At 61.7% G+C, this 18,063-nt stretch overlaps 1 protein-coding gene across 4 annotated transcripts in view; it reads right to left on the reverse strand.

The window, feature by feature from the left end:
• Nucleotides 1-3,700: 3,700 nt before the first annotated feature.
• AHRR (aryl hydrocarbon receptor repressor) overlaps nt 3,701-18,063 on the reverse strand; it is a 76,966-nt gene continuing 62,603 nt past the window's right edge. For 2 of the 4 annotated variants that reach the window (XM_082724607.1, XM_082724605.1), the window contains 7 exons: nt 16,037-16,142; nt 15,106-15,239; nt 12,075-12,274; nt 9,689-9,733; nt 8,598-8,659; nt 8,306-8,444; nt 3,701-7,475 (listed from right to left, as the gene is read on the reverse strand). In XM_082724607.1, coding sequence (XP_082580733.1) covers nt 6,416-7,475; nt 8,306-8,444; nt 8,598-8,659; nt 9,689-9,733; nt 12,075-12,274; nt 15,106-15,239; nt 16,037-16,142 — 1,746 coding nt within the window. In that variant the 3' untranslated portion in view covers nt 3,701-6,415. Of the gene's footprint in view, nt 7,476-7,831; nt 8,024-8,305; nt 8,445-8,597; nt 8,660-9,688; nt 9,734-12,074; nt 12,275-15,105; nt 15,240-16,036; nt 16,143-18,063 lie in introns of all 4 variants that reach the window. The other 2 variants (XM_082724608.1, XM_082724606.1) reach the window with 2 other exon arrangements.

Genomic DNA, 18,063 nt, shown 5'->3' on the forward strand with positions numbered 1-18,063 from the left:
TCGGGGCGGGGTCCCCGCGGGGGGCGTGTGTGTGCGTCGGGGTGGGGTCCCCGCGGGGGGCGTGTGCGTCGTGGCGGGGTCCCCGCGGGGGGCGTGTGTGTGCGTCGGGGCGGGGTCCCCGCGGGGCTCCACGCGGGACGTGCGTCGGGGTGGGTCCCTGCACCCGCGACGGCTCCCAGGGGGTGGCGTGATGCTGGGTGGGGAGGGGCCGGCCTGTCCCTTCCCGCCCTCTCCTCTCGGTGTCCCCAGGCTGGCCGCCTCCTGGGCTCCTTGTCCGGCCTCACCGTCCCTCGGGCGTCTTCCCCACGCGTCCTCCGTCACCCTCTGGCCGCCTCCTGGGTGGGAGCCGTCCTGTCTCTCCCTCCCTCCGCCTCACTTGGTGTGTCCGCGGGGTCTCCACGACTGACCTTCAGCTTTTCAGCTCCCACTGTCCTTCCTGCGGCACCGCGGCTCCTCCCGAGACCAGGGACTGGCGGCGGGCGGACACTGAATAGATTCTGAACACGGGGGGCGGGGTAACGGGTGGTGTCTGACCGTCGAGGGCAACACCGCCGCGTTCCTGGGCAGCTGGGCAGTGAGTGGCTGTTCCACCCTGGGGTCAGGCCCTGCACTTGTCAGGTCAGCGCTGTCCTGAGTCCAGACAGAAGCCCAGCTGACGCCGGGCCCGGCCGGGGGGTGAGGAGTGCGGGGCGGGGCAGGGCGGGGCAGGGGGGGCGGGGACCAGAGCGGCCGGGAGGGGAAGGAGCAGGCCCCGAGTTACAGGGGGAGGAGAGGCCCCTGGTCAGAGCCCGGCCCCAGGCCCCAGCGAGGAAGCACAGGTGCTCAGCCGCCCGATTTCAGGGTTAGCCTGTCGTCAGAAGCACCATCTGCCTCCCCACGAGGGAGAAGGGACCTTCCGCAGTTACCTCGGGGCACTGCGGGGACAAGCACCTCCTGAATGTCGGGCAAGTTCATACAGACGGCGAGGAGAGGAGCACGCAGGGAGCCAGCCGGGGAACGGGAGTGGGGCGCACACAGCGGGTGGGGGCAGGAAGACTCAGCACCCCCAGATCCGCCGACCACTGAACCGGGCAAGGGCCAGTACCTCTGGGTACCGTGACGGCCAACCCTTTTGTCATCCCATCCGTACCTAGGAACTTACAAAAATGTAAATAACAAGTTCACGTTGTGTTTGAAATTGTGACTGTAAAGGCATTTTGAAATTAATAAAAAAATTTGCCAAAATTATCAAAGCTTTTAGGACTTTATTCAAAATACAACAGCATTTCACATTCCGCACGTGGAGCCTGTGCTACTGACACTTGTGTTTGGAGGCAGGACTCCCTGATAGCTTCCTCAGCCAGGGGGTGTGCCTATTATTCATCGTAATTATTAATTATTAGAATTATATATTGTATATTACATATATAATTATAGTAATTACTTAATTATAATGTAGTTTTGATTAATTATTAATATAATATTAATATTGGGATGGCTATTAAAGGACTTTTTTCTCCTTAAAACTAGAAAAACAAAATTTGATGAAAAAAATTGTGACTTCTCTTTCTGGCAGACCAAATAACTGAAAGGCTCCTGTAAAACACTGGGTGAAAATAGTGAGCTCCCTTGTAAATCACCCTTTTCCTGAGCGCAGGGAAGCGTGCAGGAAAACAGCCCTGGAGCAGGGATGGGTGAGGGTGGGAGGGGCTACTGGCTTTTACACCCCTGTGGGGTCGGGGGGCTCCTCCATGGAGCCAGGATGCTCAAGGGTGTGTCAGTGCCAAAGCCGACCACGGAAGACAGCAAAGCCCCTAAAAGCAGTGTCTCCCAGGTCGCAGGCCCCCTGAGTCGGGGAAGCCCCCACTCAAGAACTCGCAGCTGGGAGCCTGCACTCCTCTTGGGCCTAACCCCCTCCTCAGCCTAGCGGCTCTCACTGAAGCCCTTTGACAGAAGCAACCCCAGGAATATTGCTGGGGATCCCCCCAGCCTTGCAGGGAAGAGCGGAGTGCAGTGCCATGTCCTAAAGGCCCTGAGAGCCCTGTGTCCTGGGAGGACAGAGCTCTGGGTTAGCTCCGACTCGGCCTCTGTTAAATACACGTGAAGGACAGAACCAGAGTCACAAATGCCAGAGCAACAGGGGAAGGAACAGAAAAGCGCTGCAATCCCGTGGGGGCCGAGGGCGGGAGAGAAACCGCAGAGGACGGATGTGCCCGCAGTGTAGCAGCACACGCAAACCCAGCGCCTAGCACAGCGCCAGCGAGTGCGTTCAAAAGCAGGCCGGCGGCTGTGAGAAGAAGGCGGAACGCATGAAGGAATGGGGTGGCCCAGGCCCCAGAACGCGGTGGGGCCGCGGTAGTAGCCGACAACACGGGCTTTCTGTCAAAGGCACTGTCTGTTTTTCCGGAAGGTGCGAAATGCACGGGCCACAAAGAAAAAGACTGCGGTGCTGAAATGTTAAAGTCTCGACGAGCCACAGACAAAATCTGTGACTGAGGAGATGCTGCTCTCCTGATAAAAAGAACGTGGACAAGTCAACCAGGTGGGCCGACAAGTGCAAGAGACCAGAACGGGGGCAAGTGGACTCCAGGCGGGGGGCTCCCTGCATCCCCAGGAAGGCCGTGGGGGCCCCTGCTGACCTGCAGCCCACACGCCCCTCAGACTGACCCCAGGGCTGTTCCCACACGGAGCCCGCCTCTAACCCCCCTCGGGCGGGCGTGTGACCTGCAGGCCCTCCAGGACCTCATCCCTACCTTCTCCTTGTCCTCTGGCTCGGGCCCACGGGCCAGCCGCAGCCCTGCAGGCTGCCGTTCTGTGACGCTCAGGGCGGCCTTGCTCACAGACTTCCACCTGACTATGCTCCCCCACTCGGTCTGTGTCGCATCTGCCCCTTCCCGTGCGTTGCGGAGCCGGGTGGTTCTGGGCTCATGTGTCCCTGTGCACATGCACCAACGAGCTCTGTCTTTCCTGACTGTGTCCTTAGCACTGTCACAGCCCTGGCACTCAGCACCAGCTCAACAACACTGCTGGTGGACGACAGAAAGAAGGACACGCACATGAGACAACTCGTGACCATCTCACCCCCAGGTGGACAAGCCCCAGGGGCCTGACCGTACCGAGTACTGGAGGGTGTGAGACCCGGCGGGGGCTGGTGGACTGCTGCTGTGGCCCGGGTGTCCCTCAGATTTCATGTGCTGAACCCTCCTGCTAGGCCGTGAGAATGGGACCAGCGCCCCGAAAATAAGAGACTCCACAGCTCCCGCATCCGCTCACCCAATGAGCTCACAACGAGGAATTCACCACCCTCCACCGGGCCACACTGGCCACCTGATCCCACAGCTGCACGCACGCACGCACACGCGTGCACGCAACATACACAGCTCGTGCGCATCACGGACGCGTGCACACATGCACAGCACACAAGCGCACACTTAGTCATGGGGAATAGGTGTCTGTTCCCTATGGGTCAGGGCAAGTCTGGGATATTCTAATGGCGCCCGGGAGGGTCGCCCAACCCTCAGTGATGGGGAGGAGAGGGACTGGCACGTGGAGGAGGAAGTGGCCTCCGCTGTCCTCCTCGAAACTTTTGGTGCCAGCCTGTTTATTCTCGCCTCCTATCCAGAAGGACAGGACTGTCTCAGAATGTAAATTCACCAACACACACTAAAGGAAATACAGTGGCTTCATCTGGAAAATCAAGTAGACATTTGTTTATGGTAAATATGATTTAACCTGGGATTTATTTTACATCGACATTGCATATTTAATACATACCTCAGTATCAGAAATATATTTGAAGGCTCTTTCCAAAGGCAAGTATTAAAACAGTGTTAAAAGTTTCATTAAAATATATCCACTTTTTAAAAATTCAACAGGTCAGTCTGGATATCGGAAACTTTTTTCCTCTAGTAGAAGCTGTAAAAGTAGAAACCGTAACCGGTGCTCATGTCCTCCTGTCCATCCATGCCCACACTACGTTTGATTTTAATGCTTTTTAGCATATAAGCAAAAGCTACGAGACAACAGAAAAACGTAAGCCTAGCATTAGTACTGATAATGACATTTTAGAGCAAAAGTGACCGCTTTGCAGCTTCTCGTTCCATCATTTTCCCACACAACGCTTTTTGGGAGGGGCATGTGCTGACTCAAGGACATTTTGGGGTGCTGACCCAGTGTTCAAGGGGCCCCGGGATGGTGGGCATCTCCAGAACACAGGACCCCAGAGCTGACTTCCAGATGTGGAATTCTCCGTTAGCGCAGCAGGACCCACCTGCCTGCCGACGGCAGGGGACAGGATGAGGCCCACGCATCCGACTGCCCACGGGGAGGAGCGCCTGGGGACCGGGACCTCGAGGGCAGCGGTGACTGGGGGCTTCAAGAGACTTCTCCCTGGGGCTCTCATCTGGAGCTCATCTGTGGTCACGCGTGGCCTGGCTACGGCGTGCAAACTCGCAATGGCGTCTGAATCTCACCTTTTCAGTCCTGTGTTTTCTGAGTCACACGTTACACGCGTGCAATTCTCCCCATCTTCTGCATCCTGAGTTGGGGAAGGCAGGCATCCCTCTTGGGGGAGCCCCCGTGCATCTCAGGACGCAGTTCTGCAGCCAGCCGGGGCCCGCTGTGTGGTTCCTTCACGGAGGAAGCGTGAGGCGCGCTGCCCTCACAGGAGGGAGCCCAGGGAGGTGCACGGTCCCATGCAAGAAAGGGCCAGGGCTTAAGTGCCGGCTTTGAGTAGGAAGGAAGGAAGAGCAGTCCGGGACTCTGCCCCGTGTCTCCGGGAGCCAGGGTAGGCTGTGCTCAGCCTGAGAACTGTGTGAGGCAGGTCCGGGCCAGCCGGAGGTCGCCGGCAGGTGTCCCTCATGACAGGTGGGGGAGACTCTGGTGGGGGCAGTGGGGATAGTACAGCACCAATGTCACCTTTGGCAAGGCCTCAGGGAGGTGAGTTAGGGAGAGGCTGCTGGGCTGGCGCTGGGGGGCCACATGCTGACCACTCCCAACCCCGGGCTCCAGAGGGTGACCGTCTCTGCCCGTGCCAAGAGGATGCCTTCAGCTCCTGCCATCCCGTAAGGGGGACCCTTCCGCAAAGCTGGCAACCTGTTTAGGGGCACCACGGGTGGTGCCCAACTGTCCATAAGACCCTGTCCACCCAGCTGAGCCCCGCGTTCTGACAAGGGGACCGTGCATGAGCTCGGCTTTGGACTGAGAGCCCAAAGCCATGGATGCTGGAGCGAAAGGCCCCCCGCGGAGAGCAGACGTACCAATGGTGGAGAGGCAAGCCTTCCCCAGGGACTCCTGCCATCTCCCGAGATTCCTGGCAGAAGGCGACCTTAGGGACAGATGCCCTTGTCTCCGAGGGGCAGGAGTGTGTCCACCATGGCGCAGGCGGGCTTGGCGGTGGGCTGCGTGCCAGGACAGCACAGCCGGTGCCAACAGCCCTGCCGGGGACAAGGGGCCGTCGCTGGTGCTGGTCATGGGAGACGCCGCTTTCTGAGTCAGCCTTTGCATCAGGTCTCCTGTGGTCAGAGCATATGACCTTCACGGTTTTTCTAGAAAACATCCCCTGTCCATCTTATGTCTAGTGAATCTTCCTTAGGTGGCGATTGGAACTCTCCTTTGAAAACCGATACACAGCCTCCACGAACAACTTGACTTCTGCCTCTTTTCTCTACACTTTGTCCTTCTCTCTGCTTCCGAACCTGGACTCTGTAAACTTGAACTTTGCCACGTATCGGACACGGAGTAGCACGACCACCTATGGAGGCCCCTGATGATGCTGGACAGACTTGCGGGAGGAACGGGACACTGTCCTGCCCGTCTCCACTCTGGGCGAGGCCCCAGACTCGGCTGTGGGGTCGAGGGGAGCAGGCTGCACATAGCACAAAGGGTGGGACCCAGTGCAGACCTGCTCTTTCGCCTGGAACGTTCCAGATTCCTACCACGAATGGCGGCACGGTCACCTGTGGCTCGAGAGAATTACATCCCTCATGTACACCGAGGGTAACGGCCACCCTCTGCTGTACCCTGCACAGAGCGGGTGGCCCACCGTCGCAACGCAGGCGAGCTGGGAAGCAGACGTGGGAAGCACTGGAAGCTACTACGTGAGGCCGCTCGGCCAGGAGCCCACTGTCCCCCAGAGAGCAGCGGATGTCCTCCGGGCCGACTTGTCTCCCTTGGGCCTCTTTGTGAAAACCTTAATCCTTGAAAGAGAAATACTGTCCTACTTGAACAGACTTCAGACCACTTTGCACTTAAGAACCTATGTGACGTTTACCAAAAACAGACTATGCCGTCACACATGCTGCCCACACCTAACAGAGGACTGAGCTAGGGCAGCCTCGCAGAGTGTCCCTTCAGAAAGGCTTGGATCCTGTGCGCACCACCCCAGCTGAGGGCGAGTCTGAGCGTGGACAGAGGCTAGCTGTGGGAGCAGCCCACTCTATGGCAGGAAAGCGCCCTCAGGGGCCTTGGGAGGCATCGGCGTTGCCACAGCGCTTTTGGGGAACATTCCAGGCACCCCGCCCTGGCTGTGACTGGCCCACGGTGGTGAGTCCAGGGGCTCTCGTTTGACAATGGGCACGGTCCCCGGAGCTCTGCAGTCACAGCCCAGTGCAGGGGGCTGGTGTCCCTGTGCACAGAAGTGGGGGGGAGGATCTGGCTCAGGAAGGCCATGCGCACGCCCCAGGCAGGCGCAGTGTGCGGGGCAGGAAGGGACCAGCTCCCGCCCAGCTCTGAGGGGACCCCTGCCGCTCAGGGGAGCCTCCAGCAAGCTGCGCCCCAGGTGCGGAGCATACAGGTGGGGCCTGGCTTCCAGCTCTGTTTTCAGGTGCATCCTGGTAGGGAACGTGACCATCTGTCCCTTGGCCAGGCCACTGGCTCTCAGCCACACCTGGCCTGGGGACATGGAGTAGCCGTTTGCTGCGTCCTCAGACCCAGAGTCACTCTCCATTTTGATGGGCACATCAAGCGACAAGATGGGGTTGCACGAGGCTCCGGAGGGCACAGGCCCACCTCGAAGCTTGGTGTCCTCAATGGAATAGCCTGCCCCTGTGAGACGCTGCCCTCTGGGCTGAGGGAGCCCACTGTCCAGGCTCCCCTGGGGGAAGGGGCAGCTGGGCAGAGGGCGCACCTGGCCCTGATCTCCGTCCTGCAGAGCTCTGCCGGTGCAGCTGACGTAGGCACGGGGAGAATGGCCTCCTGGGTGGCAGCTGGGTGAATTTCTGAAAGCAGTCAGGCCGCTGGCGTGGATGGGGCCCTGAACGCCTGGGCAGGGCATGCAGGAGCCTCGGGACACGGCACGCACGGAGAACGGGACACTCTCGCTGGGCCCTGGCTTCAGCTTGGTGCCCCCGTCCTGGCCGTGCTTCCCTGGCATCCAGCTCAGAGGCTTCACGGGTCCAGGCGCCTCGAAGCAGCAGCTGTAGGCGTGCATTTCCCTCCGCCCTTTGGCTCCTGAGCAGCCACTGGGTACCCTCCCGTGCTCGTCTCCTCCCCTGTCCCTGAAGAGAAGAGACGGCCCATCAGACAGCGGGGAGAGCCATCATCTGACCCCCTGAGGTGGGGTCTCTAAGGGAAGGCGTTGGATTTGCAGGGTAGCCGCTGGGCCTGCGAGGGCTGTGCGCCCCCACCGTTACACCCGCTACACCTGCGGTCCAGCACCAGCAGCGGCCCAGGACCTTGGTGCCAGCACCCTCCTCTCCTGACGACCCTTCCACGGCCGGCTGGCTGGACACCCGCGTGGGGCTCTGCGAGCCCAGGCGTGACCTGGGGGTGCAGGGAGCGGCATGTGCCTCCCACGCATCCCCAGGGAAGTATCTCCAGGCGGCCTACGCCATGGGTCGTGGGACAGACCCACCCCCAGACGCAGATGCAGATGCAGGCAGACGCCCTCTCCCGGCAGCTTCCACGAGCCGGGCCCTGTTGCCGGCATGCATGCCACGGCTCCCACAGCACCTGAGTGGCCAGGAGGATGGGGCGCAGCCCTGCCGCACAGCCAGGCCAGTCCTCCAAGCAAGAGGAGCCCTCTTGGTGGCGTGGCGGCAGGGGCCTGTGGGAAGACGGAGTGGAGGGGGCTTCTGAGTGCAGGGTGAGGGCACAGGACAGGGTGGCCACCCAGGGTCCAGGTTTCAGGCAAGGGTTCCGGCAGCCTTGGCCACACCTCAGATGTGGAAGGACAACTCCTGGGGTGGGAAGCACGTCAGGGCGTTCTCCAGGTGTACCTGCGTGTTACCCTAAAAGCAAGGCTCACCTGTTACAGTCAAGGTCACCAGACCGGCAGCCAGTGTCTCTTCTCCTCCTGAAGGCCCAGGTGGGCCTCAGCACCACTTACCCTGCAGCCCCCTCGGGGTCAGAAACGAGGTCGGGGCCGCTTCTGAGGCACAGGCATGGTGCCCTGGCTGGAACCCGGGCCCAGAGTCCCGCGTCCGCTTGTGTCCTGAGCACTGCAATGTTTTCTCCGTTGCTCCTCCCTGTCAGGATTCAAAGAGGGTGCTCAGCACGATGCCCTCCGGCCTGGGTTTTGGAGCAAGGCCCCCCAGCACTGGGGCAGGGAGAGCCTCCGGAGGGGCACAGACACATTTCAGCCTTTTAAAACACAGGAGACAGTGAATCTGGAGAAGTACCTGTGAGGTGGCTGGGCTGCCCGTGGAGGTCTAGCTCACCCTGATGTGCGGCAGCTCTCGCCCTGTGGAGCGCAGACAAGAGAATGCACGTGGGTCAGTTTGTGAGGCTGCGGGGAGGGGCGCCGTCCTGCTGTCTGGGAGAGAAGACGCTCTCTAATTTCTTCTCTTCCCTCAGCGGCAGGTCTGCTGAAAACTCCAATTCACATGATTTCTCAAGCCAAAAAAGGGCTAATGAGTTTGCTTCGAAAGCAGATACACACATACAACGTGCTTTTGTGTTTTTCTGGATGACCACAACAAAGACACAGTCAATTTTTATGATTTCCAGTAGTTACATTCCATAACTTCACCAAGAACACTAAATTACTGAAGAGTAAACCATCTTTCATAGGGCAGCGCGCATACACACACAGAAATCACGGAGCTCGTGATAGTAAATTCTGAGCAATCTCATTCTCATAGATGCTGCTTCATTATTTTCAAAAGAAAAAAACAAGGCTTAAGTGACTTCCCTTAGGCCACCTCTTCAGCAGATTCAAATCCAGGCCAAAAGACCTGAGTCAGAGCTCCCCGCAGTGCTGCTGCTCCCTCTGGTCAAATCTGTAAAGACCGGAGATGGGGGAGCACAGACTGGGGGTGGAGCAGGGACGGGGAGCGGGGATGGGGGAGCAGGGAGGGGGAGCGGGGATGGGGGAGCAGGGAGGGGGAGCCGGGACGGGGGAGCGGGGACGGGGGAGCAGGGAGGGGGAACGGGGGAGCGGGGACAGGGGAGCAGGGAGGGGGAGCAGGGATGGGGAGCAGGGACAGGGGAGCAGGGACCGGAAGCAGGTAGCAATTCTGAAAAACCCAGGAAGTGGAAACATTATCTGCTGCTCTCTTAAAACGTCGGGTGGAGCCTCTGTGCTCTGCTTTCTAGGTTTAGATGAGACTCTGTAGGATATGACGCCCAGTACTGATTGAACCGTCCTGTGTGCAAGCTTCACACGCCCTCAGGGAGGTCCCGGACAGGGGTGCTGGGCGACCTGCTGAGCCACACCTGTCCAGCCCACCCCAGGTGAGCTCCTTCTGTGCAGGGGGGCGGGGGCACTTACCCCTTCGGGCACCTGGGGCATCGGGAGCCCACTTCGCACCTCAACCTGTGTGAAAAGCCAGGAGAGGTTAGGGTTCCCCTCTTCCTTGATTTTAGGGGGAAAACATATGGAAAAGAGGAAGCCGAATGTGAGTTTCAGTCATGGTAATTAAGCCCAAACCAGGCTGAAAACGGAAAACTGGGCCCGTAAAGGAAGGCGGGAGTACTTCCAGTGCAGGGCTGGTCTCGGGGTGCGGGAGAGGTGAGAAAGCGGGCTCTGGGCGAGCAGGTCCTGGGGGGGGCTTCCATGCGTCAAGGGTCAGCTTGGTCCCTTGCCTGTTTTTACAGGCTTGGCCCTTGGGCATCCTGGTTTTCCTCCCTCACATTTAGGGTGTGTCGTATCTTTAAAAATAAGGGGCGCATGCAGTCTCAGCCAGCCGGCATGGGGGCCGGAGGGGGGCTCTGTCCCTGGAAGCCACCCCTGGCTCTGCACTCTTCCCAGCGGCAGCCGAGGGGGGGGGCTCCCCGTCGGCAGGGCGGGGAGGGGGGCGGACCATGCTGCAGGGGCTGAGGGGAAAGTGGCCGTGGGAGCCCTGCCCCCGCCAAAGGAGATGCTCCAGGTTTTCTGAGCCGAATGAGCCACAGGGGACCGTGGACTCTGAGGAGGGACGGACAGTCACACCCACAGAGGGAGGCTCGCAGACGCGGTCCTGGGGCAGGAGAGAGACGCCTCCTGGGGAGGCCCTCCCATCCCGGGGCCACATGGGGGGCGGGGGGGTTGAGCCGGAATCCACTGACGGGGCCACAGGGCCCTGGGGCTCCCTCTGGATGGGACCCAGGTGTGGGGGAGGCTCGTGCCAGACATCAGGCGACAGGTAAGCAGGGCCCTCCTGCAGGCCTCAGGACTACCAAGGGGATCCTGGTGGGCGTGACGTGTCTGCTGTGATGTGGCCGTGAGCACAGAGTTACACTCACGACACTGAAAGGGACAGGCAGAGAGGCTGAATCAGAGTTAACCCTCATCCCGCATCACGACCTGAGAGCTGAGGGGCTCAGACCAGCCCCCGCGTTCTGCGCTCGGATCCCTCCCCATCAGGCAGTGGGTTAAGGGGCCGGCACCTCCCAGAGGAGGCACCAGGAGCCGTGAAGCCGGTATCTCTGGTAAGGGAGGGGAGAAGGAGCGGATTGCCCCGCCTCCCAAACGTCTCAACACAGCAATAATGGGGCAGCATCTGAGCCCAAGGCTTTCCCTGGTGGCGGGAGGTGGGGGGAGGGCAGGGGCTTCCCAGAGGAGGAGATGCCAGGTCTGGGAGTTCCTTGGACAGGTCACCATGTGCGGGGTCAAAGGCAGGTAGATACCCCCTGCTGAGAAAGCCTTTCCCCCTGGGGCGAGCGTCCCGTGGCCCTGGCTGAGGGGACTTGGCTAGTGCCCCTGGAAAGCTCTACCGGTCGATTTAAATCAGCCTGAGAGCACAGCCCTACTTCGAGGGCTGGTCCTACACCCCGTGGGAGTTGGATGAGGCACCCCCGCAGCCCGTGAGCAGCTGGCCCACTCCAGGGAGCACCGCTGCAGGATCAAGACTGGGTCGGGGACTCGGAGGGCCTTGACGTGTTGTTCCGGTAGCTGGTGCGGTCAGATGTCAGACCTCCTGCCCCAGCCCTTGGTTTCGCTCACTGAAGTGTGGAAAACACAGACACACGTGGTTTTTTTTAGAGAGAGCGCACACATGGGGTGGGAGGAGGGGGAGAGGGAGAGAGAGAACCTCAAGCAGGCTCCACACCCGGCATTGCTTGGGGCTTGATCTCACGACCCCGAGATCATGATCCGAGCTGAAATCAGGAGTCAGTCACTTACCAGCCCACCTCCCAGGCGCCCCTACAGAGGCACATTTTGAATTACTCCCAGGACACTGATCCACACAACACAGACCACATCTGTTCCAGAAAGTGAATTGCCAAGAAAACTTGATACAAAGTATCTCCTACACTGGAAAGCTGAGAGAAGTCTGGGGCGGGCAGAAGGGGCATTTGTCCCCTGCATCCATCCCCGCGCTGAGCCTGGTGTCGGGAGGGAGGACCGGGGCACGGGAAACAAGGCTGCGGCCCCAGCCTCCCACCCGTGATGACAGGACCCAGGGCGTCGGATTTGAGACCGTGACTGAGGGGGTTAGGGACACGGTGACGCAGGCGATACGTAGCAGCACCGTCCACAGTCGTTCGTCAGAAAGCATTTCTGCCGTCTAAGCCTTTCCGTGTTTTCTATACAAGGTACCGGCTTTAAAAACCCCAGACTCGTGGTGTTGCTGCTGGTCAGAAATGAGGAGAGACTGGGCAGAAAATACTCCTGTGGCCTTGCCCCCGGCCTTGCCCCCAGAGTCCGGCTGCCACCCCAGGGGACTCACACTCACTTTGCGTCCGTCGGGGCCAGGATGTCCACCCTGTGCCTTGCCCTCAGGGACGCGTTCTTCACTCTCGTCTCCGCCACAGGAGGTAGGAAGACGGGCACCACAACGCAGAACAGCGAGAGCCGAGGGGGCAGGGCTGTCCCCGATGGTGCTTTCCTCTTCTGTCCGAACAGGAATTTTAGTTTTCCTTGAAACTGCATTGTCTGGCGTTGAAAGACAGAAATGAAGGCGCGTGCACAGGCCGATTAGCGACACTGCCTGCGAACGCGGGGCGCACCCTCTCAGAACAGAAACGTGGAGGAGAATCTTATCCCGAGTCACTAAGGAGACACACACCAAGGATTCTTCCATGCTCGGCCTGCTGGGGATGGGAACCGTCCCAGGGCCTTCAGAGCGAGTCACAGTTTCTCTGCGGTCTCGGGAATGTCCTTTAACGGAGAAGTGTGTGCTCGTGCGTGCACTCCTGGGTGTGCAGGAGTGGGACCCTCGCCCGGCGAGCACTAGTGTCCGTGGCCATGAGTGGTCACTGTCCCCCCCAGAGCCCGCCACCAGCTCTTTCAGCTTTAACTCTCCATTTCAGACTGTCACCCCTCCAGTGACGATGGAGCTTAGGGACAACTTGATTTTATCTGGAGTATACAGAGTGAGTTGAACGGCCAACAAGTAACTTAGGGGTTTGTGATAAAAGAAAATAAAAGCTCTTTGCACAGTAGAAAAGTTAATCCAAGTTACTAAGTGCCTTCAGGGCGTTTCTGCCCTCGATGAAAGAATGACGCCACCCTGTGGGCCTCTGTTTCTCTCTACCCGTCCAGCCCGCCAACCCTCCCTCTCTCCGTCCCTGCATCTACCCGTCTATCCCTCCATCCGTCCCCAACCTCCCATTATCTGTAGTCCATCTGCCCATCTGCCCACCTGCAGATGGATTCCGAGTGAACCTGCCGCTTGCCGGGCACGGGCGTGCGGCGAGAATACCAGCTGTGCGCGGGGACATGCTCCCCAGAGAGAACAGACCTGATGGGGAACGTCTGCCAGTTTCTTTGGGGGAAATATTCCTATCGTGGCTGACTGGAAGCCACCCAGTAAACGTCCACTGGACCTCCGAGTTCCTAACGGTGGGCTCTCTCGGGCAGCCTGCGCCAGGCTGGGGGGTCGCACCACTCTCACCGGACTGGCAAGAGGGTGGCGTCCACAGTCACAGAGGAACGCCAGGAGGAGCCGTGGGTCACGCACACGGGCCTGTTCTCAGTGCGTCCCTTGTGAACGCCCGAGCCCTGTGCGAGTGTGTGTGGTAACGAATTTCATGGATTAGTATCACTGCACATTTTCAGACAAATCTCTTTTGCTTGTCTCCTCTATTCAGCGCATTGGTTTTTAGTTTCATTTTACCCTATATTCTAATTTTTTTCTTGATTGTATAGTAAAATGTCTCCGATTTCATTCATCTGGAGATAAGAATTTCCAACGTATCAGGAATTGGTTATCCTATTTTAAAAAGTGCACCTCCCTTATAATGCAATAAATAGTAACTATACTAGTTTCCACAAAATTCAGAACAAAATATTAGCAAAATAAAGGGCTTTAAGGTCAGCGATCCCCTAAAGAGACAAGCGGTCCCTGTGTGACGGAGGCAGCAGGCCTGGGAGCACAGGGCAGGGGAGAAGCTGCTCCACCCGCGAAGGCCCTGGTGTGCACGGAAAGGCCTGCAGAAGCGGATGGTGTTCGGGGCCTCTACTGTAGGGCTGGGCCTTTCCAGGGGCCCCAGAGACATGGCCACTGTCACCCCCCAGTGACCTTCTTCACTGTCCCTTGGATCAGGAGCGTGACGTGGCCGGTGACGTGGCCGGTGTACTGCCGGATGGCCGAGGCGCGACGCGGCCATCAGGGACCACCGCGAGGCAGCCTGGAGCGACTTCCTGAGCGGCCTCGGCTCTGGCCAAGTGTGGAGAAACCTGGCGGGCCGCATGGCCTGGGCGGGTGACCCGGGACTCTGGAAGCGCAGCGGGTCCACCGAGGACCTCTACGTGGGGAGGGGTCGGCCACGAGGCTCAGGGACGAGCCCACGTGGAGGCGGAGGGGGTCCTGCGTCCCGGGGAACGTCCGCACGGGCACCGGCTCCCGCGGTCAGGCGGAGCAGAAGCCTGGGGAGGCCGCGCGGACCTGCAGCAGGGACAGAGGCGGGTGGGGCGTCTGGGCAGGGCGGGGTGTGCAAGGGCCGGTTGCGGAGCATCTCCTTCCCCGGCGGTGGCTGGACTCACACCACCTGCGCGCAACGGCTCTTTTGAAAGACAAAAGGCCGAGGAGCGGGTCGGGGGGAAGCACTGCCGGAGCCGGAGGCCGGCCCGAGCCCACCGCGCGGGACCCCGGGCTGCGGGGCTCCGGTCTGCTGGGCTCGGGTCTGCGGGACCCGACTGGGGCGCGCGCTTCCGACGGCCCCTGCGGGTCAGGGTTGGGGCTCCGCAGGCCGGGGCCGGAGCCAGACGGCGGGGGAAGCGCGGGCCACCGCAGCGGGCAGCACGGCCACGGGCCCCCTCCGGCCACGCGGGCCCGCGGGGCTTCCGGAGCCGCTCGAAGACCGTCCAGAGCGGCGCCCACCGTCCCCCTCCCCCGGCTCCGGCCGAGCCCCTGCGGGACACCCTCAGCCCGGCCCGGCGCAGCGGAGCCCGGAGGGGGCAGCAGGACCCGGCTCAGGGGGACAGCGACGCCGGAGGGGCCCGGAGTCCAGGCGGGGCCGGAGGTCGTGGTGCGGGTCTGCGGGAGGGGCCGGGAGGGGGGCCCTGAGGGCGCAGCGGGGCGCCGTCGAGCGGACCCCCACCCTCCCCCCGGCGGTCGGGGGTCTGGGGTGCGTCCCTCCCCCGTGTCCCCGGGGGCCGCAGGAGTCGGGCAGAGGGAAAGCCCAGGGGTCCGCCTGCAAGACGAGAGGCTGAACGCCGCAGCCCGCGCAGGGCCGGGGGTCGCGGGGTCGCGGGGGGGCGCGGCGCAAGCGTCCGTCAAGCGTCCGTCGCGCGGACCCGGCCGCCAGGGGGCGCGCACTCACCAGGAAGCCCGACGTGCTGTCCAGCAGGCAGCGCACGCGGCACACGAAGCAGCGCGTCAGGAAGGCCGAGAAGTCCGCGGGCGCGTCGGCGCCTCCCTCGTGCGCGCGCAGCAGCCTCCCCAGGACGGCGTCCTCTGCGGCGCGGCGGAGAGACCCGCGGTGAGCGCGGGGCGGCGCGGGGCGGGGCGCGGCGGGGCGGGGCGGGGCGCACACGACCACACGGCGGCGCGCGCGGCCACACCCGGGGCTTCCCACGCCGCTCCCGCCCGCGCGCCGCCGTCGCCACGCACAGCCTCCCGCGCAGCCGGACCCAGCGCCTCCGCACACGCTTCCAAACGACCCCCGCGCCGCGCACGCCCGGCCTCGCGCCCCGCCTCGTCCGCACACGCACGCTCTCGCTCGCTCACCGCGTCCACACGCCCGGCCTGTCTCGCGCCACGGACACACCCGCACCGGACACACCTCCCTCCCGAACCGCCCCACGCACGTCACACGCCTCACGCGCACTGCACACGTGCTACCATGTCCACACCCCACAGACACCCCCGCCTCACACCGGCACACGTACATCCCACCGCGGGCACACTCACGCCTGCCGCACACGCCCGCCCCGTCGGCGCACACACGCGCACACACACGCACACGCACGCACGCCCGCCCCTGGCCCCTCTCCCTGGGCTCCCCGCCGGGCCACATCCCCACAGCTGCCCGGACAGAGGCCGCCCCCGCGGTGCCCTGCCCTGAAGCGCCGCCTCAGCCCGTCGCTCCCGGCTTGGGTCCCGGGAAGGTGCCGCGCTCGGCTCTGCGGGGGACATCAGGGTCGCCCGAGACGGTGCCAGAAGCTCCGGTCTCGACCTGCGCACAACTTGGGGGGCGCGTGCGGGACAGCGGGGAGCCCCAGGGACACGCCCGTGGGGGCCCGGGGACCCACCTGTGTCGGCGGGCGGCGGGTCCATGGCCCAGTGCAGCTGGCGGCAGAAGTCCTGGCGGTCGTCCACGTGGATGTAGTCGTAGACGTTCTGGTGCATCACGTCCGTCTGCAACAGGGCGACACCGCTTCAGGGCGGGCGTCCGCGGGCCCGTGGGTCGGGGAAAGGCTTCGGCGTCCGACCCCTGCGAGGGCCCCGTCCCCACGGGCGCGGGCGGAGCGGGAGGCTCAGAGGCCGAGCACCTCCGGGGCCAGGCTCCCGCTCTCCCCCAGGACGCGGGGGGCCCCCCGGGCCGTGCGCTCACGAGGCCCGACGAACGGACGGTCCCGGGGGAAGCGTCGCGGAGGAGCGGGGTGGGAGCGGCCGGCGGCGCAGGGAGCCTCCGGCCCGGCGACCTCCGTCGTCCCAGCGGCTCCGGGCCCGCGGCTGCTTCCTTCCGCGGCGCCGCGAGGGCCGCCGGCTTCCCACGCCCTCCCGTCCCTCGTCCTCTCCCCTGCTTGAGCCCTGAACAGAGGCGCCGGGTCAACGCCGGGAACTGCAGCTCGGCCTGGGTGTCCGAGGAGCGCGACTCCGCGACCGTCCGCACGCGTTCTCGGGGCAAACCGAGTCCCTTTCCCTCACCGAGGCTGTCCCTGTCGTGCGCACCGAGCGCCCGGCCCACGCCAGCATCACCGGCCCCGCGCCCCTCGGTGATCTCTTCGCAATGGGCCGTTTCTAAGCTTGTGTCGTTGCCCAGCAGGGTCATTAGAATCATTAGATGGAGAGAAAGTTCCTGAAGGAACCACCAGAAATTAGCTTCGAAAGAAAGCCCCAAGGAAACACCCAGACTGCATGAGACCCACCGTCTTCTCAAGGGGCTGTACTCTCGCCGCAACTCCAGGGCCAGCGTGCACCGGGACCCCCACATGTCGAGCAAGATACAAATGCAGGGAGGCAGCAAAGGAACAGAACCCTAACTGAAAGCTGTCCTCAATCACCTGTGCATTTCTTAGTCCAAAGAGACGGTTTTCAGAGAAAGAAGTGGCCACAGAGAGGTCAGAATGCTTCCTGTCCTTGGTCGGTGTCATCCAGGGTCAGTTCTGTCTGAACTTGGCGCCAACAGGCAGACACCAACTCATGACAGAAGTGGCTGCATCAGGCTTTCCCTCCAGTTCAAGACTTGGGGGCTCCCACTCCCTTGCCAGCTCCGACCTCACTCGGCGGCTCCTGGGGTCCTGCGTGCCCTTCCCACAGGGACACTTCCTAAGAAAATTCTGCAATTTAGCACATGGGTGGAAAAGTGCCTGAGTCAAAAGCACGCAGTTGGGACGGAGTTCTCAGTGGAACCCCCTCCCGGATCAGGAAACAGAACACCAAAGCTTCCCCGAGCCCCCTTCCTTCCAGCCCCCTGTGGGTGGCCACGGTGCAGATGAGACGTGCTCTAGGCTGCTTATGTTTGTAAATGGCTGCTCTTCCACGTCTGTCCTCTTGTCACCACCACAGTTGTAACGGTCACCCGTGCCGTGCCGTGTGTGCGGCCGCGGTTTCTCATGCCCACAGGGTGCTTCCACCTGATTAGCCCACGTGGCCCCTTCCCCATGCCACCTCTGCGTCTGACTGCGTCTCTGCTGGGTGCACACCTGGCGGTGGGGTTCCTGGGTCGGGGTGGCAGAGGGCCAGCGCTAGCAGACAACACCGAGCAATTTCCAGAGGTCGTGCCTAAGTGGGCCACTGCGGTGGCTCCCCCCAGGCCCGTCGCTTCGTGTTCTGGCTGACACGCAGCATTCCCAGCCTTCTTTCTCTGAGCTGCTGTGGCACATGTGTGACCAGTTCTGTGGGTTTTTTGTCACTGTCATAAAGCCCAGGGGAACCGTGCATCTTCTCACATAGTTATTGGTCTTCAGGTGTAAGTGTGCACGTGTCCATGTCATGTTGGTGTGCGCATGTTGCTTTTTTCTTTTTTGTCCTTCTCCCAGTTCCACTGAGCCATCTTGCTGACTTTCTTGTTCTTCATCTGCTCTGGACATGGGTCCCCTACTGCGTGGGCTCT

The sequence above is a fragment of the Mustela nivalis genome (genome assembly GCF_964662115.1).
Source record: "Mustela nivalis genome assembly, chromosome: 3".
In the NCBI taxonomy this organism is placed as follows: domain Eukaryota; kingdom Metazoa; phylum Chordata; class Mammalia; order Carnivora; family Mustelidae; genus Mustela; species Mustela nivalis.